The following is a 22,224-nucleotide window of genomic DNA, read 5'->3' as shown; positions in this document are numbered from 1 at the left end:
AGCTGCTGAGGCTGACAAACATTTATCTAGATTGTTGTGGCTTTAGAATACCTCAGAGAGAATTCTATGTGATTAAATAAATTTATATAATGATATACATACAATTTGATGGCTAAGGGGAGATAGTAAATATTCAAGTCATGAAGTATGTTCAATCATCTCTAAGAATGGGCATAATCTGTATACTAGTTGTAACTCTGCAAAAGCATTTCTGGCTGTCTCTGTTACCTGAATATTTATATTTAGAGCTAAGACCAGCAACTTACCCAAACTGTAAATATAAATAATTTGTGATGGGAATGTAATCCATTTAATCTTTTACAATTACTATCACATAGACAGCACACTTGTCTATGTAGCTAGTTGCCATGAATAGAATTTTTTGAATTTTTAAGTCATTTCTGTTTTTAATGTTGTGCAAACAGGCCCAAATTTTTACTCAAAAGCATGACCATGATCTTACTAATGCGGTGTTGTTTTCTTTACATAGAATAATATTAAGGAAAGCGAACAACTGAGTTATCCCACAGTGATCTAATTTGCCTTTCATTTTAATTATCCTTCTACATTCTATTTCTGATTGTACCCAGCAAGCATTATCTTTGTGTTCCAATCACTTCTTTATGCTATTGCTCAAGCTTAGGAATGTGGCCAATATTTCAGTTCATCAGTTTCAGCAATAAAAAGGGGGAAAAAGAACAGCACCAAGGAGGCAGATATAATTTGTGAACTGAGAAGAGATGTAATAGTAAAGTTTGTTTATTACAGCAATTACCATATCTGCTCTCCTAAGCATGCTTTCACAGTTAGAGCAAGAAAGTGTTTATTTCAAGAGCACAGATTTTAGAACATACAGAGAGAAAAAAAGTCAAGTCAAGCAATTTAGCTGGTTCCAAGAGAAGCACCAGAGAGATAAGGGAATTAATCAGCAAGAAGACCAATCAATAGGCAACCATTTCAGTGAAAGATGCAAACATGATAAGCATCTATAATTTATAATGCAACCTTGTAAGACACCTTGTTACAGCAAAAATCTTTAGGCTCCATGTCCTTACAAGTTTGTAACTCCAAAATAACTGTCAGCTGACTGTAAGAGTTTTACTGATCTGATGGCAAGATGGTTTGCTATACTCGTGTTATGAAATGCTAGGCCATGTAGAACATAAGCGAATATCAAAATCTTCTTAGAAATATAAGATACAAATAAATAAATGGCATTTCTTGTATTTATCTCAACTAAGCTGTCTGCCATGTGCAGTGACAAAATAATTATAATATACACCAAGACTCTTATTTTGTATGTGCATAGTTTTACACATAATTCATAAAGTACAGTTTGTTTATGTCGATGAAGATTCTCAGTCATCCAGGTAAGAGTTGTCTGGAAAATTGCATCATGGCAACTGGGCTAATTTTCTTATTGGTTTGAGATGTTTCACTGCTCATCCAAGTAGCTTCCATAGTCTGAGCAAGTTTGTTAGGCAGAGAATCATTGGAATGTACCAACTCCTCCTGCACCAACCTCAGGGTTCTGGAGAAAAAAATCCTCAGATTGGGACAGGAGGAGTTGGTACATCTCCACCTAACAAACTTGTTCAGACTATGGAAGCTGCTTGATGAACAGCAAAACATCTTAAACCAACAAAAAAAAATCCAGTTGTAATTTACAGTATATGCAATTTTCCATATAGCTTGTTTAGCATATTTTTTTCAGTGTATAAAATTCCAATGATTTTTTAAAGGTCATATTACCCTTTGAACCTTCAAATACTGTATACTATGCAATGCAGAATTAATTAGCTTGTAGAAATGTTATTGGAATCATAACCAACCAATCAAACCTTTTGAAATATCTTGGAAATGGGTACTGCATAAATAGAAGTATTATTTATAGAGAAATTCGAAATCCTGGCTCCTCAGTGTAGTGAATTTAAATAATCAAGAGTTCCAGATAGGATTGAAATAACTACCACTTATATATCATGTATGTTACAATGATTTTACCCTGAGGCTCTATTGTAAAAGACTCTAATAAAAATTTGTTACGTTCATTGCTAAATATATCAAAATCTCCAATTCTAAGAATTTTGAAAAATGTTTCGAGAAGAATTCTACATTACAGCTATATTTCTCTTTATCAAGTCACTTGATAAAGAGAGAGAAACATAAAGGGATTATTACCCATATAAATTTGTGAATGTATTTTATTTTATAAAAACCTTAGGAGATAAAATCAGAATTCCATAAAATAAATATGCTATTAACCATTTTCTTTATTGTTTACAGTTATATTCACAATAGCATTCATTTATCATAATACTTCATCCTTTTTGTACAGCTGGTTTTAAAAGAAAGTATAAATATTGTATATTAAGAAAACATGACCACGACTACTATACCTGAAAACGTATTCCAAAACTACAAAGAGTCTGTACTAAAAATTATCCTAGTTATTTCTCTGAAAGGGTATTTAATAGCATGTGAATAATCTATATAGGAGGTTCTAACTTCAAGATTATATACATATATATATATGTAATACATACATACATACATACATACATACATACATACATACATACATACATTCTTATCTTCTTAGAAATATAAGATACAATTTATATAGATGGTTTAAAACTAAAATGTCCTGATAATCCATTGTAAAAAAAAGCAATTTATCATGCAAATATGTAAAAACTGCTGGTTTCTATGGCTAATAAGACCAGAAGATTCCTGAGGAATTTCTCCACTTCTAAATCCATGATGGAATCTAGAGAGCAAAAAGGAAGAAGGGGAAAAGTGGAACTTTTATCAGAAATATATTATTCTCTTTCAGCCTTCAGATCCAATGAAGCTGTTGCTTTGTTTTTATTGTTAAGAGCTAGAAATTCTGATTAGATTAAGCAAGATGAGATGCCAGGAATATTTTGAATAATGAGTATACTTGCCAATTGTTTTCATGTGCCATTGCATCTTAGATTTTCTTATGAAACCAAATCTGGATGGTTTCGTAAGATTTGGTTTGGGATTTATAAGATCTTGACATTTATTGGAGGAAGCTATGCTAAAGCTTCTTTCTCCTTGATGTAGAAATGTATCCTGACATAAACTAATGACTCCTTTCTTGCTAGTTGTTATAATTTGGTCCCAGTGGTTTCAAAATTTGTTTTAAAAAGAGGCATAACAGGACTGAGCAGGTGAAAATGAACGACAGTTACTATTGATTGATTGAGGCAGCTGATATATTAATGCAGAGCTTTTGCCAATCCTCATTGATTTTGTCAGAAAACAGATTTCAGAAACAGATGAGTTGCTAGCAAAAATACCAAATTCTAAGCAATGTAACTCTGAACTGCTTTCTTTTCTCTTTCTGATGCCCTGCATAGGTTTAATTTGCCTATTTTTGTTGTTTACAAAGTATATCTGTATTTATATATATTAGATATTCATTATCCTTACTAACATCTAACATTTTGTTTTATATCTAGGAAATACAGCATTGAAGAAACAGCATTGGTCGCCCTTGTTGTCTCTGGTGAAAGCAAGATGGGAGTAGTGCATCCATCCTTATTCTCCTTGACCTCCCAGAGGCCTTCAATACCATTGACCATGGTATCCTTTTGGGCTGGCTGCAGGATTTGGGCCCCGCTGACAGTATTTGGCTCCTTACTCTGATCAGTATTGGAACCTGCCTTGGAAGTGAGAGGTCCAGTCCATGGCCACTTATGGTGTGCCCCAGGGTTCAGTACTCTCTCCACTCTTTTTAACACCTACATGAAACTGCTGGATGAGACCATTCACCACCACAGGATGAGGTATCATCAGTATGCTGATGAAACTCAACTTTAGCTGAATCCTGGTAAGATCAAGTGGCTTTGACTGCATGGAACTTTGGGAGTCAGGACTTTAACATCTTTAATTCTGGATGGAGTTGCCCTGCCCCATACAGACCCAGTGCACCATTTGGGTGTTCTTCTTAACCTTTGATTACTACTCGAAGAGCAGGTGGAAGTCATGGCTAGGAGAGTCTTTGCACAACTTTATGTGCTTTTCATGGATTGGAGTCCACAACTCAGTCACTCAAGCCCTAGTCATCTCATGTTTGAACTATTGCAACACAGTCTACATGGTGTTATCCTTGAAGAGTATTCAGAAGCTTCAGCTGGCACAGAAAGCAGCTGTACAGACAGCAGGCATAGGGTGGCCTATGCTACACCGCTGTTTCACAAGCTACATTGATTGTCAGTTTGCTTCCAGGTCCAATTCAAGGTATTGGTTATCACCTTTAAAGCCATTCATAGCACAAGTCCAAGCTATCTGAGGAACCATCTCGTCCCAATGGGATTGGCCTGCCCCACCTATGCCGGCAGATTTAGAAAGCAAATTGGCCTTCCAAATGGGCCTGAAGACCTAGTTCTGTCAACTGGCCTAGGACCCAAGGGGGCATATTATTCTGGTAGTTAATGGAGTTGATAAGATTCTATCCCCACCCCCATGTGTATTTTTCTCCCCTTCCTCCTCATCTTTGTCAATTTTAAACTAATGTTATTGTTTTAATGTTTTCATTGATTTTTAATGTCTGTAGGCCATCTAGAATCGCCTCTAGGCAAAATGGGTGGCACGTAAGTTGAACAAATAAATAACCACTGCGAAATGTTCCAAGAATTCTAACAACCATTGCGTATGACAATTGCTCAGTGTAGTCAATTAATCCAAAAGCCCCTGAAAATGTTTACATACAGAATCTTGGTATCTCATCTACAGCAGAATGAATAGCAACACCTATGTGACACAACTTCAAATTTAACAATTAGTTACAGCATTCTTAAATTGCAGTAGGAGAAAATAGGAACCATTATAATTAGCCCCTCATCTAGCAAATGCTAGGAGGCACATTTCTGGAAAGGTCATTGATGAAAACTAGTCACAAAATATGTATTTAACTTGCGTATGAAAAAGAATGGATTTAAAGTTATGCTTAGTGACATTTACCATAGTTATATGTAAATAACTATCTTCAGTCCCAAATACCTACAATATCACTGTTATCTTCAAAGCTGCCAATATTATTGTTCCCACAAGAAAGATGTGGTTAGAGGTATAGAAATTATATAGAACGTATATAAACATACTGAGCAGCTTCTCAAAGGGGGGAAAGAGCTTGCTTTCATGTGGTTGACAAAAAAGCATTTCAACATATGTCTCATTTCTTTCCCTGAGAATAGCTACTTTGTCCTGCATGCTCTATATGTGCACATACATGTGTGCATGTTTGTGTGTGTGTGTGTGTGCATGTTTGTGTGTGTGTGTGTGCATGTTTGTGTGTGTGTGTGTGTGTGTGTGTGTATACACACACACACACACACACACACCTGCGTGCACGCACACACACAGACACACACACACAGACACGCAGACACACACAGAGACACACATGCACAAACACCCCTTGGGCCCATTTCTATGTTACATTTATTTATTTCTGGGGACATAGCAGATCTTGAAATCAACATGAAATTCCTAACTATCAGCATAATTAGCATAATTCCTAACCATCAGCATAATTCAGGTGAAATTTAGACTATGGTATAGCTATATGTAAATAACTAGAAAATTTACCAATAGTTAATAGATTAAATAATTAGTAATGTCTCTATATAAGTGTGTCATTTAGTTACCCATACACTTCATTGTGCAAACTAACTGCATATACATTCAATAGATTTATATTATCAATAATTTCATAAACTACAAATGTAAAAACATTACAGCATATAATTTTGCATACTGCATATATAAGGTCTATTGGTTTCTATAGTATTGCAAGATTTGGCTCTGTCTTATTTTGTATTAACAAAAAACCCTGATAATGTAATTTTATTCAATGTATTAGCAAAAACTTTTCCAATATTTGAGAATTGAAAATTTGTTATAGTTTGAATGTTCAGGTAAATGTTAATCTTTTTTTTTTTGAAAGCTTGAATTTTTAATAACTTTGTATAGTAACTGACCACCCAGGCACTTCATTTTAAACGGTGTTGTTTGTCAGTACAATTACAGCAAGAAATAGATGATTCCTTGATTTTTGTGTTTTGAGAGCAACATCCTGAGTACTCATATAATTAAAACATTTAAATACCAATTTAACACATTTCTCCCCAAAAATGATAACTACTAACCCAGAAATATTTACTAAGCAGAAATAGTTTCTCTTATAGTAATATATCACCTTCATTGCAAAACAAAAAACAAAAACCTAAAAATAAAACCCCAAATGTATCTGTGGAAATTATTTTGTTAAATGATCTTTTCTATCTAGAATAAATGTGGAATTCGGTAATTATACAAGTTATAATAAATGTGATATATATTAATTTTTAAATTACAAAGTTGGCAATACTAGAATTATTGGATTAACTTCATTCCGGTTCACAGCTTAAAATTCCTGCATTAGTCATGCAAACAGAATATTGAATACTAGGGAGAAGGTCACATGTAATTTCATATAGTTTTCATTGTGTAATCTTCAAGAAGAGTTTGCAACAAGGAATTTGAATGGCTTTTCTTTCTTGTCTTAATTTCCATACTTTGTGCATGTCTTCTATACTTCCATCAAGCCACACAAACTTGTTAAAAGAATGCAATACATTTTTTTGGCAGAAACAACTCTGTCAAAACAAACAAGCAAACAAAAAATTAGATAGCTCTGTCATAAATATTCCTGTCTTGTAGCTAACTAGTGTTCTGCAAATTAAATACTTGATCACATTCTTACTCCAAAGCAGACCTACATTTATATAATATATCTTTTTATCCAATTTTTATAGCTGCATATCTTACCAAAAGTGACTTTGGGAAGTGTACAATAAAGGTAAAAAGTAATGAATAAATACTAAGTTAAAACCACTTATAAAAATTAAAAACTATAAAAATAAATGTACAAGGAAACAACAGACAAAGTAGTGTTAATAATAAAGCCACCACATAAGTCCACCCATCCTTTGGGCTTCCCAGGATTGCTGGCATAGCCAGGTTTTAAGGGATCATTGGAAGCTCTAATGATGAAGCTAAACTTACCTCAGGAGGTAGAAGATTCCACACCTCAGCAAAGGCTCACAGCCAGGACTTGCCAAATGTAGCTCTTTAGCTGATGGAAATCATATGAGACCTCCCTTGCTGGATCTGTTGGGGCAGGCAAATGAAATCCAGAAGAGGCGGTCCCTCCAAAAACCTGGTCATATGCCATGAAGGGCTTTAAAGATCAACACCAGCATCTTGAATTGGACCTGGAACAACACTATTAACCAATGGAACTCCCAAAGCAGAGGTGGAGCGTGTATTCTACCTGAACGTATAACTGCTCATGCTGCCACATTTTGCACCAGTTGAAGTTATAGATTCAAGTAATATAAATTTTTCCTAAGTTTTGCCTCCTAGGAAACTATTTTGGAATGTCCCAACAAAATAAAATTTCAGATTATATTTATCAATACCGGTAAGAGGTTTGCCACTATATAGCCCCAAAGTTAAATATATAGAAATGCGTATTACATAGCTCTATTCAGTGGGGTTTCTACCTGCTTTGTAAAGTTCAAGAAGTCCTAAGAAAAGGTGCTTACTTTACTGACAGAAAATGATTCTGCAACAAGAAATGCATGGCAAGCAATGGAGAAAATAGGACTATTCCATAAATATTGTTCTACTCCCCACAGACAACTGTTCCCATGCCTTAACTGCATGTTTCTTCATTCATTTCTGCTAAAAAACAAATGGACTGATTTCCACTTTCCTTCCTTACTTTACAAAAATAGAGGGTTTTTTTTGTTTCCTTTTCATCCAGTTGTGCTGTGATTTGAGAAAAATGCTTTAAGTAATACAAAAGCAGCATTTTTAAAGAGAAATATGGATCCAAACCTACAATTAACTTATCATCGGCTGAAGTTCAGTGCATTTATAGTTTACACATAAGAGGAATTGCATAGTATTTTAATTCTAATGAAAACTACTAGCTTATCTTTCTTGATTGCATTCAGTGACTGAAATGGGCTGAACATGTTTAGATCATGAAAGGAGCATCTACCAGATTTTATATATCAAAATGTTTGCCAAAACTGCCATTAAAATGACCCAGTACAAACATATGAATATTGTCAAATCAAGCCTTAAATGGATTTGCTTATAATCTAAGGCAGTCCTTTCTTCTTAACCATACATCAAATATATTTGATTATATCAGGGAAGGCAATTAGATAGCCTAAATGATCTATTCCATCTTTATTATTCTAAATGTGAGCAATATTGTGTGTTTGGTTTAAACCAAATTAAGAAAACAGCCTGATTCTGTCAAAGGCTCTTCTCTAGCAAAAGAGCTAAACAAATCTATACAGTAGTTTCCTTTAACCTGCTTCATTCCACAGAGTCCCAACCAGAAAGGGAGTTTCCTTGTTTGTTTGTTTGTTTAACTTTTATCTCTCCTTTACTACTTTGTAGGTAACCTAAGGCATATTTAAATACTCTTTCCTCCTCCTATTTTCCCTATAACAACAACCACCCTATGATGTGGTTTGGGCTGAAAGAGAGTGATTGGCCCAAAGTTACTCAGCTGGCTTGTTGTCCAATACTTATAACACATTCCAGTTTGGGAATGGCTGATGTATCTCAATAAATTAATTGAATTTAAAAAAATCATCAATATCTAGAGTCTCTAGAGGTCAACATAATTCAAACTAGGAAACTGTAGAATGGTCATTTCCCCAGATAGATTTTGGATGTTCCTTTGTAATGTTTGTCCTTTGTATTGAGTCATTTTTCCTCCACCTCCGTAATCTGTAGAGAAGAAAAACAAGGAGAGAAAAATAAATGTAATAAAGCAGATTAATATCTTTCACACACATTCTTTTCTTCCCATTCCTGATGCTGATAAAAAAGGCTATCATTCATAGCAGGTTCATCTCTTCCTATCAGTGTACCTTCCTAAGCTAATCCATCAAGCTCCATGGGAGACCCAAAAGAGGGAGGGTAGATTTTCCGTAGAAAACCCAAAGCCCAATTACACTTGCGCGCACACACTCACACAGAGTCATGCAGTGGGATACATATTATTTATTTGGCTCATCAGTTCATTGACATTTCTAAATCTATAAAGCGATACTCTTTAAAAAATTATCCAGTCACACCAATATTTTTTCTGCCTATCCAACCCATTGACACAAACAGCCCAAAGGGTGAACAAGCCATGAAAGAAAGCCTCAAAGAAAGGGGCAATAACAACATACCAAGTAATTGCAGTAAGCATGTTTTTCCAATTCACATTTAAGTGAACCCCGAAAAGAAAAGCCTTCTTTTTTCAAACTGCAGTTTCTCGCTCAGAACTGGACTCTTCATGTTTCCCCTTCACCTTGCAGAAGCCATGGAGCCCACAGAAGCAAGCAAAGGTGAACTGGGGCATCCTCTAGAACAGGCAAGGGGACAGGAGCATCCAAAGGAAATCTATACCGAGTAAGATAAAAGAGAGAAAGGATTGGGATGTTTCCTCTCTATCAAACAAGACATCTCTTGCTGTAAATTTGGATCAATATTTCCGGTTGCTAGTCAGATAGGAACCTACAAACATTCTATTTTAAATGGATTTTGTTTTTTGCATCTGACATTTTTGCATCTAAAGTGAGACCTTAGTTTGTGGGCAGAATACGTTTTACACATAGAGAATCCCAGATTCATTCCCTGAAATTTCCAGTAATATTTTTTATTTATTTTTTATTTATTTGATTTATTTGATTTGCCAATTGTTTACAAGATAATAAGTATAAGTGTATACATAGTTGTGAATACATGAAATGGGTACATATAAGAAAAATAAAAGAAGAATAAGAGAAACAATAGGACAGGGACGGTAGGCACGTTAGTGCGCTTATGCACGCCCCCTACAGACCTCTTAGGAAAGGGGTGAGGTCAATAGTAGACAGTCTAAGGTTAAAGTTTTTGGGGTTTGGGGAAGAAACTACAGAGTCGGGTAGAGTATTCCAGACATTGACCACTCTATTGCTGAAGTCGTATTTCCTGCAATCAAGTTTGGTGCGGTTAACTTTGAGTTTGTATCTATTGTGTGCTCTTGTGTTGTTATGGTTGAAGCTGAAGTATTCATTGACAGGTAGGACATTGCAATGTATGATTTTATATACCATGCTTAAATCAGACCCGAAGACGGGCGTAATTCAAGGTTTTCTAGTTCTAGAATTTCAAGTCTGGTGGCATAAGGTATTCTACAATGAGTAGAGGAGTGGAGAACTCTTCTTGTGAAATATTTCTGGACTTTCTCAATTGTACTAATATCAGATACGTAATGTGGGTTCCAGACTGATGAACTGTATTCGAGTATTGGTCTAGCAAATGTTTTGTATGCTCTGGTTAGTAGTGTGATATTACCAGAGAAAAAGCTACGTAGGATTAGGTTAACAACTCTTAATGCCTTTTTGGCTATGTAGTTGCAGTGGGCTCTAGCACTTAGATCATTAGAGGTGAGTATTCCAAGGTGAGATGAGATTTGAAAATAGCTATTACTTTAATATAACTTATTCCTTATATAAATATGAAGGATATTATACCCTTGAATTAACTTTTTAAAAGGTAATTAATTCACAAATTACATTTTAAGGGAAGTCACTATTACATGAATCATAACTAAATCTGTTTTCAGGGTTCATTGGCTGTTATACTTTCTTTGAATTTTATTCAACCAAAAATAGGATTGGAAAAACAATTTTGTCCCCACAGGAGGCAAAAACAAACTAATAATGACAAGAATATGTTTTGAAACAAGACAAGCTGCTGTTACATCACTCGGTGCTCAAACGTAAGAAGCAATCTTCCTCTCTTTTTGATTTATTTCTCCCTCCCCATCAACCAGCAACTTAATTTCAAAACTATACTATTATTGTAAAAATATAACTTTAAAAAACACAGTTCATTCTATTCTGTATGTCATACTAGGAATTAGAAGCTACATTATTTAATCCCATCTCTATCATGCCATGTTATCAATGAGTCAGTGTCCAGTGACTCATATATTATCTTCTTGTGGCTGCTGTAAAAGCCTTCATAAATTTCTAACTCTCTCTTTTATCATAATTTTTAATTTAATAAAATATACAAAACAAACAAGAGCAAGCATGGAAAATAAGAAATAGAGAAGCAAGAATGTTTTTTTTAAAAAAAGAATAAACATATAATTGTGACTTCTACCCTTTTTCTATTCAGTAATTGTAATCTTAAACTTTTCCACTACTTCTTTGTCTCATTTTTACATATTTCTGGTTCTCAATATCACTTATGTACAGTAAGTATTCATTTCCCTTATATCATTAACCCGGCTAGCTGAAATTACACATTATGCTCACCCATATCTTGTTTAACCATGATTTGTTGGCTGGATTTATGTAATAAAATATACTATAAATCACATTTTACAAGCCACACTTGATATATTTACTCAATACACTAAGCCATAATGTAATTTGTTGTAGTTAGCCTTAGAGTTGTACACTTGAGTCTCACAGTGAGCACAAAGTACATTTCATTGTTAGCATTAAAAACATAAAAACCTAAGAATCAATATGCTGGTGGCTGGTACAGCATTCCAAGAACGTCTACCAATGACTCAGTAAGGAATAGGAATAGCACATATGTTTTATTACCTTTGAAATATTATAAGATTAAACATGGACACAAAAACTTAGTGCATTAGCATTTCCGGGGTGGGGGGCAGATTCTCCCCTTCAATTAAGTAGTATTTTGGAAAGAAACCTTTAATAAGCAATCTTCTCTATTCAATAAATTCTGATTAGGAGATTGTAGAGATAATAGGCTAATGGTAATACTCATGTCATACTTTTGAATCTTCCTTATGAGGACTGTTTTCTCTGTAATGCAGTGATTATCTTTACTTTGCAGACATCCAAGCAATTTTGGCTATGATGTTCTGAATTTAGAATCCTGCATCACCATGTGACTGCTTACACAATATTTCCCCAAACTTAATCTCAATTAGTGCAAGCAGAGTGAGTACAACCAGCACCTCTCCAAAAACTAAAATAATATATAATATAAAAAACCCTTAAAGATCTGAAAGATAGTACACTGTGCTGAATATTAGTATTAAAGAACTCTGTAGTTAATTATCCATTGTGATGATTAGCAGTGCAATATTTTACTTAAAATATTTTAGCATCACTTTTCAAGCCAAAGCCCTTTACGAAGTAAAAAGCAGAAAAGAATAAAATTATATTTAGTGATAGAATTACCAGTGGTCTTTGATCAGAGATCCAGCACAGCAATTGTTATCTTTATACAAAGTGAATGAGTTACGATGAGATTTAGTTTGAATCACTCAATTATAACTGTATGCTGCTTTTATAAATTCTGCCCTTCATGCACCCAAATTTTAGACATTTTTGAATGGGTTACTCAATAACCTCAAAATCTGTTGGAGTTAGTGTAATTGAACACTTCACATGACACAGAGCAGAACTGTTAAAATCTTGCATTTCTATTTCATTGAATCAAAGGTGGGAAGAGAAGATATCTATTCTAGAGCAATATTTTTCAACCTTGGCAATTCTAAGATGTGGGCTTCCACTTTCAGAATTCCCCAAGCCAGCATTGCTTTAAGACACTTGATAAGGGATCCTTCTTCAAACAAAGGAAAGAAGCTCTATTAAAAAGAGCGCACAAAAACTCATGCTGGGACACAGGTCAGTCACATAGGCACTATCCTCAGCAACAATCCTAACATAGCCTACCCTATTAATCTACTCTTGGTTTTCACGTATTAAGTAGCCAGGTTTCCTAAACATATGGAACTCAAATAATAGATTTTGGAACTTATATATACAGAGATGTGTGAGAGCTAACATGGGGTAGTAATTAAGATGACAGATTGGTATTGGGGAGACTCTGGTTCTAACCCTTCCTTAGGCATGGAAACTGGCTAGGTGGCTTTGGGCTTGAATTGAAAAGAGAAAAACATATATTTATCAATAAAGCAATATAGCAACAGTATGGTAAATTGTGCTCTTTAACTTCAGCAAGAATGCCTCCACCCCACAGTAGATTTATTTGGGCTGATAATAAAGTACAGTCTTATATGTTCTTAGTGAATTCCCAAATAGGGCAAAACCAGGATTACCCCACCCCAAGTATAACCCCCCAAGCAAAGAGGTTGTCTACTAATACTAATAGCCAACACCTCAGAAGATAGTCTCAAGATACAGAAGGATCTCGACAGACTTGAACAACGGGCTCTATCTAATAAAATGGAATTCGATTGTGAGGAAAGTAAGGTTTTACATTTAGGCAAGGAAAAACAAATGCACAGGTATAGAATAGGTAGAACTTGGCTCAATAGCAGTAATTGCAAGAGAGATCTAGGAGTCTTAGTGGACAGCCACTTAAATATGAACCAGTAGTGTGCTGCAGCCACCAAAAAAGCTAACATAGTCCTAGGCTGCAATTACAGAAGGACAGAATCAAGATCATGTGAAATGTTAGAACCACTTTATAATGCCTTGATAAGACTATACTTGCATCCAGTTTTAGTGGCCACAATATAAAAATATAGAGATCTAGAAAGAGTGCAGAGAAGAGCAACAAAGATAATTAGGGGCTAGAGGCTAAAACATGAAGAATGGTTGTAGAAATTGGGTATGTCTAATCTAGTGAAAAGATTAGACTAGGGGTGACCTGAGAGCAGTTTTCCAATATTTGAACAGCTGCCACAAAGAAGACAGGTCAACCTGTTCTCCAAAGTACCTGAAAGCTAGACAAGAAGCAATGAATGGAAATTAATCAAGGAAAGAAGAAACCTAGAACTAAGGAGAAATTTTCTGACATGTTTCTTGAAAATGTTTGCTTCTTATCCAAGAAGCTTCTTCAGTTTGGTTCTTCTTCTGAAGAAGATGCTTCTTAGTTGAGAAGCAAAACACTTTCAAGGGAGAAAAAAAAAACAAAGTCTAATTCCTTTTTGAAAAACACCTTTGGGACAAGAAAAGAACAAAGGACAAAGCATAAAAAGAAAGAACGGGAAAAAAGAAACATACTATTATTACGGCCCAGACCTGATGAGGATCATCTGTGATCTTCCTTTGGGGCAGGTGGACTGCTTTGTCGAGTCTGTCTGAATGGACAGAAAAACAGTACCAGGCAGAGTGGCAGCAGAGGTAGGAAAATAGAATTGCTCTATGGCCTGTTCTGACCATCTAAGATGATCTGATACTCAGGGGTGCAGTAGAAGATGTCTTGCACTGCTTATCACCAGTACTGAAGGAACAATCAGCAGCCAAACTGGGCAGCTGAGAAGGGACGCTCCTCTTTGCTCCAGGCAGCCCAGGATCTCTTACTGGTCTCCAGAGAAATATTAGCCTCAAGTCCAGCCTTATCAAGGTATAACACAAGGCAATATGAACTGTTGCTCAGCAATCCCTCTGCTTAATGAGCTTTAGTTATTTTTATTTATTTATGTTTTAAAAATAAGTATAGAGCCAAAACTGGTTGTTAGGGTCACAGAGCATTTAGCAGAGGCCTAATAATTCTTTGGCCCACACAAAGGTTGTGAAGCAAAACCAAACATGCCAAGCCTAAACGGCTTGACTGCACCCCTGCCAAAAACTGCCCCCACCTAAGTGGAGCGTTCGACATCTGTGAATTACCTCAGCCAGATTAAGAAGAAAAAAAGAGGCAGCAAAAGCCAAAATCCTGTTTGAGATGGTTGCTTTTCAATAGCTCAGCTAGTACTGAGGGCATGATTAAGCCATCCAAGGTTACCGGGAATATTTGACTGACCTTCTAGCTTCAAACACAACCGCTCAGCATTAATTAAAGAGCCCTTCAGCACCTTAGATCAGTCCGTTCCACACAGCAGTGACAATTGCATCCCTTCCATCCAGTAACCTGGGAACCAACCGACACTACTTTTATCCTCTCTGCTTCAGCCTGACCTTGTCTTTCCAGAGAAGGAGTCTGCCTTCAGCACAAAGCAGCCCCAATACAGATAAGCCCAGCCCTTTTAATTCATGGCTGCAGCTGCAGCCTCTCACTACCCTTCCCCCATCAGCTTTATTTGACAGATTTCTCTGTATACCTGTCTGCTGGGCTCCTGCTTTAAATAAAGTCTAGATATTTCCTTTGAAATGCACAGAACAATGGCAAGAGGCTGTTTAATGAGGCTTCCTGTCTGCAAGGTTTGTCAAACAGACAGTCCTCATCTTACTGCATCTCTCTGCCACTTTTATTCTGTGAATAGAAAAAGGTTTTCTGGATGTAGCAGCTGAAAGAGAGCAAAGATCAGTCAAATGAAGCTTTTGGAAGGTTGGTTTGGCAGCTACAAGGTGAGCTCATTCCTTACTCACCTACAGTTTTGCTGCCACCAATTAGGATTAGAATACCAGCATCAAGGACCAGGGTAGAAAAATATCAACACAAGAGTTTGATATAGAGCATGTGAGGCTTTCTTACTGCTCCATGCATCCACCCAGTCACAACTATCCATTCAGGGGCATCCTTTTAGGGAGGTTTCAAAAAATTCAAGATGGTGGCTGTGATCATGGGATCAAAGCCCCAGCCCTTTTAGGTATATTGCATGCAAAAAGCGAGTGGAGGTTTGATCACACTGTCACATCCACAATAATAACTTTTTGATACCCCATTTCTACAACATGAGACTGAGATCACAACTCACTACAGCAGAATGATGTATCACTGGAATAACAGGTACTGTTTTAAAAAGGAAGAGACTGTGAGACTGTAGGCCTCCCTTAGGCATGAAAGCCAGCTGGGTGGCGTTGGCCCAGTTCCAAATGGAAGATTTTAAAACTTAATGTAGATTTAAATAAAGTTTTCAGAATAGATGCTCAACTTGCTGTTAAGTTTAGAAGAAAACATGCACACCGACTCTGCTCTCAGATTGTGGAATCCTATGATACAGCATTGTAAGATGAGTAGTCTATTGGGCAAAAGGTCACTCTGTCTTAACAGTTTTTCCATCTAACAAATTTAATTAAAAACATAAGCTTTCAAGCAAGAGAGAGGATCCAAAATGCATGAACTATACACACATTCCCAGAGCCTCACAACCATCAAAAAATAAGGAAGTTAAATTGCCATCTGTAGGGCAAAACATGCAGCTATATGGTGATTCAGACACATTCAGAGCTGCACTGGATTCTGCTAGTCTATAGAAAAGAGGAACCTATGGGTAGAGTTTGTTGAGAAGCAGATTATAGCTAAATATGAACTATAAGACTTTCAATATAAATGAGTAAATATCCATTCCTAGGAGCTTGTAAGTATATTATGTGCATATGTATACATGAGTCTCTGCACAAATTGAGAATGTTACAGTATATAATCTGACTTTTGCTCTTCTCCTTATTTTCTTATGCTAACGTTTCTTGTTAAATAAAAGATAGCTAATCAAACATTCAGAGGAAGGTTGAAGAATAACTACTATTAAGTAAATCAACAAAATATGAATTGTTTTGTTTACTGGTCTACTGATGCTTCTATATAATAAGTAATGTTTACAATGGGATGGAAAAAGGAAGAGTTGTGGTACAGCAGCATCATAGGTTTTGCTTGCAGAAGTTCCCAGCTTCAGATCTGTGCACTTCCAGACAAGGAGAAATTCTATGTGAAATCCTGGCAAGGCACAAAGAGATATCAGTCAATAAGTCAGATATGTCAATAATAAGCTGGATGGATAGCAGCTTAGTGGGTAAAATGGAACTTCCTGTGTTGTTCCCTAAAAGGACCTTCTGCTTTGATTCCATTTCCTTCCTGCCATTTAGTAGTACAACTTTTTCTAACCTAGTATCTTATAGCAACCAAGTCTCTAAGAAGTAAGAGACTTGAAGTAGGCTGCAGTGATCTTATGCACATTCAGTCAATACCTAATAACAGATACAGATATTTAAAATGATACAGATATTTAAATCCTTTGACAGAGAAGAGAAGAATATGTAGTTGATATTTTATTAAGAAGGCTTCCCATTTTGCACTTGTCTTGCTGATATGCCTATGACTAATTTCATATTCTACATGTATTACCATGTTTCATTATGAAACTTTATTTATTTTACCTTATTGGGAAACTAGCCAAATCATACGGATTCTACGGTTGGGTTTTTGTATCTCCTATTTTATTACTGAATGTCAGAATTCCATATATATTCACTAAGAGACTTTGGCTGGATTGATACATTGCACACTGTTCATACATAATCTGGTTGTATAAATTCAGCCATTGTGATTTGTATTACAATATATGTTTTTGACAGTGATTTACTTATACCTGAGAAAATAATATCTTAGTGTAATTTACTGTATGAATCATACAATTGAGAGATATGTTATTCCAGATGATATTTCTAAATGAGGTTCAGTAAGTGAATATCTAAGTGAGAACTTTTTAAGTGATAAGTTCCTGCTTATCATATCTAAATATATTAAATAGGCATTAGGAACAAAATAAATATCTTTTCCAAGCAGCAATGATTTCAAATGTTGACATGTTCGTTATGATGTGATTGTGTAATTTTCATCATGAAGTCCATCACATATGTTCTGTTACTTGTACAACAATGTCTTGATTCGTGTATTATTTGTTTGCTGTCTCCCCCTGTAAATATCTTATCCTCTCTTAATTTTAAAACTTTGTTGTTAATTTTTAGTGACTTATACTTGCAGTATAATAATTTTAATGATTCTTATGATAAGTCAGCCAGATAACTATTATTAGATGGTATATATAAACATGATAATCTGCCTTTAATCTGGTTGCCAATTCTAGATGACTGGTTGTAATATGAAATGCAGTTCTATCATTGCCAAACATGTATTTATTATAAACATGTCTCTCTTCTTTTTCTAGAAACATATGTACCCAAAGTTTAAGAATCAAAGCAAAAATAGCCAAAACATAAAAACTGAGGAGCTTGAGTGGAAGGTATGGCATTCCCTTTGTCTTTTGCTTGTTGGCTTCCCAGAGACATACAGTGGCCATTACAGAAACAGAATTCTGTACTGGGTGAGCCTTTAGTTTGATCCTTAATGGCTGGTTCTTAAAGTAAAGAATAAAGAACAAAATACAGAAGGAGTTGTTCCAATCTGAGTCAGTCACTGGGACCAGAGGTCAGTCACTGGGACCAGAGGTCCTGTGCCATGTGCTGGAGCCCATGTTCTAGTTCCTGGAGAGGTGCTGAAAGTATTCAATCTGCTTGCACTAATTGAGATGGGCTCCAGCACGAGTCCAAAAGCTCGGAAGACTAAACCTCTTGTCGCAGTGATCAACCCAGATTTGATCCTGTGACATTATCCTGGGACACATATATTTGCCTTCATTCAAGAATAAAGTTATTAGACAAGCCATGATCTGTTGGGTCATCCTTTCAGAGATATTTCCTTATCTAAACAGAGAAGCTGAATGACCATGGGAAAGCAAAAAAGCAGAGGCAGTAGGAGTAATTTCTGACTCCCTGCTGGCTTCCCCATTGATTTTGTTTGTGAGACATTGGCAGGGAGCATCAGAAATCACAGTCATGTGATGGTGGTTAATTGTGGCAATGCTGCAACAGCCAAAATTTTGCTAATAAAGCTAGAATGAAGATTCTTAAAATTTCAGTTACACGGGATTAATGGGTTCTGGATTTTGTATGTATTAAGTGAGGATTTGAGGTACTATGATTAAAAGATGTAGATAAAAAGATCTTTGTTATGTAATTAATGGTGGACTAGGAAAACATTGGTTCAAACCTTCATTGGTTTATTAATCTCAACCTATTAATGGTAAAGAAAATTTCAATAGTAAAAAGGGAGGCTGGATAAACATAAACTGGAGAAGGATTATACTCAAGGGCCTAAATAGTCCATTTGACCTCTCTTCAGCTATTCACTGATAACTCAGGACAAAAATGATCAAAGAAGGCAAGGATATCTACTTAAGCTCTGGGAAGAAGCAGGCTATAACGCAGTGAAGGAACTAAGCCCATCTTTCAAACTAGTGGCTATAGGTAGGACATTTAAAGCATTTAAATTCAAAAGAAACATGTATTTAGAATTATATTTGGATGTCCAATTATAATGAGTATAGGTGCTAAAACAGAAGAGAATACATAGCTCAGAGTTGAACTGTGGATTCTGAGGTATTGTCAGAGCTCATCTGTTTTGCTTGCTTTAATTAACTAATTAGGTAACATCAGTACGAACTTTATCAGAGCTAGTACTGATGATGTTACATAGTCAGGTAAATGAAACATCTACAAATAAACAAGAAAGCTCATAGAGCATCACAGGCTCCAGTTGCTACAAATTCATGATAGCCTCTGATCCTATGCATATTGACAAAATTGTGTTATCAATTTTGCTTCTCAGCTGTTTTCAAGGATAGCTCCATTGACAGTACATCATGTTACCATTGAGAGGAGGATGGTAGCAGAGACAAGGCACTTTGTGTATTGCAGTATTAGATTCCCTGGGAATAGAAATGGAGGAGGGGAGCATTGAGGAGAATTCAAAAGTACCAGAAACCATTTGTTTGCCTGGAGATCTGGGTGGTCTGAGTGACAGAAGTCCCAATTCCATTAGGGAGTTATTAGTGTATTTAGGAAAGCTTGTAACATGGAGCCTTTAAAAATTGACCCTCCGCTTTCCATTCAGGTGCAAGATAAATGAACTAGAGTGAGGGGAATGACAGAGGCCCTACTTGATTTGCAAAATCCAAGCATGTTTCATGGCCCTGCTTTGCCCTTTCTATTCAAGGAAGAAGATCCTTTGAATAGGACTCTCTGCAGCCAAGAAAACACAGTGAATATTAAAAATGTAAAGCCAAAGAATTCTCTGTAGTCATTTGCTTAACCTCAGGCTGTGTTTGTCACTGTCAGAGTGATGAATTGGGAGCTGTCTGAAATCAGCATGCTCACTTTAATAATGTCACTTTTCCTGAGCCCTAATAAATGTCTTTCTGAACCAGCTGGACAGACCAATTCCTTAGACCAACAATTACCGATTTCGCCAGGTTTTTGCTCTTCCTAACAGTTAAGCCCTGCTGCTGAAATTGGAAATCTTTACTCTTTTCACACATTCAGTCAGCAATGAGGAAAGGAAGGGATCCAATTTGTTAAAACCCTTTGTGAGAAACTGGAGCAAAAAGAACACATTAAAGCAGGGACAAATAATGGGCAGTTTTTGCATTCTTATTTTGACTTCTGACACAAAAGTTGGATATATAAACCACACTTAAATATAATTGGAATGATTGTGGCTATATGCAGTATCATGGCTTAAAGCAATTGGAATCTTTTCCCATTTTTAACAGGAAACAAGTGAAAACTATACTGGTCATCTTAAAGTTACATAAAAACCACTATCAAACAACCCTCCTCAAATCCTCACTAAAATCAGTATTGCCGTTATGAGTAATGTGGCCCTCAGCCCTCATATCAAGCACAGCCATCATTACTAAAGGACTTATTTCTACTACTTAATAGTATCCATGTATGCAGATGATTAACTAATATTTGCAAAATATTGCGGGTGAATTCTGGTCCTGGAATATGATTTTGATAGCCATTATCTTTCTGCAAACAATTGACATCATTCTAACCTACGTTCTAAAAAAATAGGTAGTGATCATACAGGCATCATAAAGTCATCACATATTTAAGCATTTTGTTGCTGCTATCATGAAAAATCTTGATCTTGGGATGATTTGCATCTCTCGAATGCTTGTAATACAAGCGCCCTTCCATCAAATCAGATGAAATCCATCCCTCACTGAAATGATTGAATTTGGTATTTTGCCACAAGGGTATCCCATTTATGTCCTGTACAATGAACAGATATATCCACGTGTCTGGATGCCATTTAACATAACAAAGATCTTTTAATATGTTTACATAATGATAAGAGAAAATTAGGAAATTGTCTCAGTGCATTAAAGAGAAATATAAGAAAAGCCTTACAGCAAATCAGACCTGTGATCTATCTAGTTCAGGGTTGTCTGCACTGACTGGTAGTAACAATCCAGGATTTCAGACTGGAGACTTTTCCAATATTACTTGGAGATGGAAAAATTGAACCTGGAGTCTTCAATAAGCAATGCAGTATAGAAGTACAGCCCTTTCTAAGTGTTAAGACGGTGTTTATTAATAAAGGTGTATCGTGACTAGCTTTTGGAAAAGGTACTGCAAAGATAAGGTACACATAACATAGTCAATAGTTAATTAAATATTTCTTTTCTGCTGTGTCCCTTTCTCTGGAATATTTTTCCATCTGAGGTGAGGTCTGCCTCCACACTCCTGGTCTCCTGGAAGAGTCTGGAAACTAGGCTCTGTCACTTGGCCTGCAGCCCTGACAGGGGGCTCCTATGGTGGTGGTGGCTGACCAGGTTGCCCATCTTGGTTTTTAGATTTTCTATTCAATCTCTTCTATTAAATTTTTACTAATTTTAATTATATTCTAGTATCTTTTTACCTTTTTTAACATAAGCTATACAGAGTTGCTGTAACAATGAGATAGGTAGCATAGAAATGTAATAAATAAAATAGTCCTTGAACTTAGGGTGACTTGATGAAAAAGAAACGAATTGCAAAGGTGTAACTTGTAAGTGTAAGTATCTAGATAACTATACACTTTTCTTCTACTGTGGCAGGTAAAGTTTCCTTCAAACCAAAACTGACACTTAGTGACTTCATAGATATGCCCTTTTACATTTCTTGGCAACAATATCAAAGTGGTTTTACCAGTGCTTACTTCCAGGATGTTAGCCTACAGCTCTGGTTTGCCATTCAAATACTAACCATATGTGATACCATTTATCTTTTTAAGCTCAATCAAGATGGGTTAGGTGCTGCCACAATCTATTTATTTATTTATTTATTTGATTTGTCAATTCCTTACAAGATAATAGGTATAAGTATATACATAGTTATGAATACATGAAATAGGTACACATAAGAAAAATAAAAGAAACAATAGGACAGGGACGGTAGGCACGTTGGTGCGCTTATGCACGCCCCCTACAGACCTCTTAGGAAAGGGGTGAGGTCAATAGGAGACAGTCTAAGGTTAAAGTTTTTGGGGTTTGGGGAAGAGACTACAGAGTCGGGTAGAGTATTATCTGCAGTTGGGCAGTGCAGCAAGGAGCAAAGGCAGGGGAAAAGGCAAATATCATGGATC

At 35.9% G+C, this 22,224-nt stretch overlaps 1 protein-coding gene across 2 annotated transcripts in view; it reads right to left on the bottom strand.

The window, feature by feature from the left end:
- Positions 1–5,961: 5,961 nt before the first annotated feature.
- The window catches only part of BLACAT1 (BLACAT1 overlapping LEMD1 locus), a 56,258-nt gene continuing 39,995 nt past the window's right edge, over positions 5,962–22,224 (bottom strand). For both annotated transcript variants that reach the window (XM_087959673.1, XM_087959672.1), the window contains exons 3-5: positions 9,276–9,489; positions 7,078–8,826; positions 5,962–6,668 (exon numbers count right to left, since the gene is read on the bottom strand). In XM_087959673.1, coding sequence (XP_087815799.1) covers positions 9,347–9,448 — 102 coding nt within the window. In that variant the 5' untranslated portion in view covers positions 9,449–9,489 and the 3' untranslated portion in view covers positions 5,962–6,668; positions 7,078–8,826; positions 9,276–9,346. The remainder of the gene's footprint in view (positions 6,669–7,077; positions 8,827–9,275; positions 9,490–22,224) is intronic.

This window comes from Notechis scutatus, chromosome 3, assembly GCF_049901735.1.
Source record: "Notechis scutatus isolate UNSWTSFEM ecotype Mainland chromosome 3, rNotScu1.2, whole genome shotgun sequence".
In the NCBI taxonomy this organism is placed as follows: Eukaryota; Metazoa; Chordata; class Lepidosauria; order Squamata; family Elapidae; genus Notechis; species Notechis scutatus.
The sequence above is the reverse complement of the archived record's forward strand: the minus strand, read 5'-3'. Positions and strand labels throughout refer to the sequence as shown.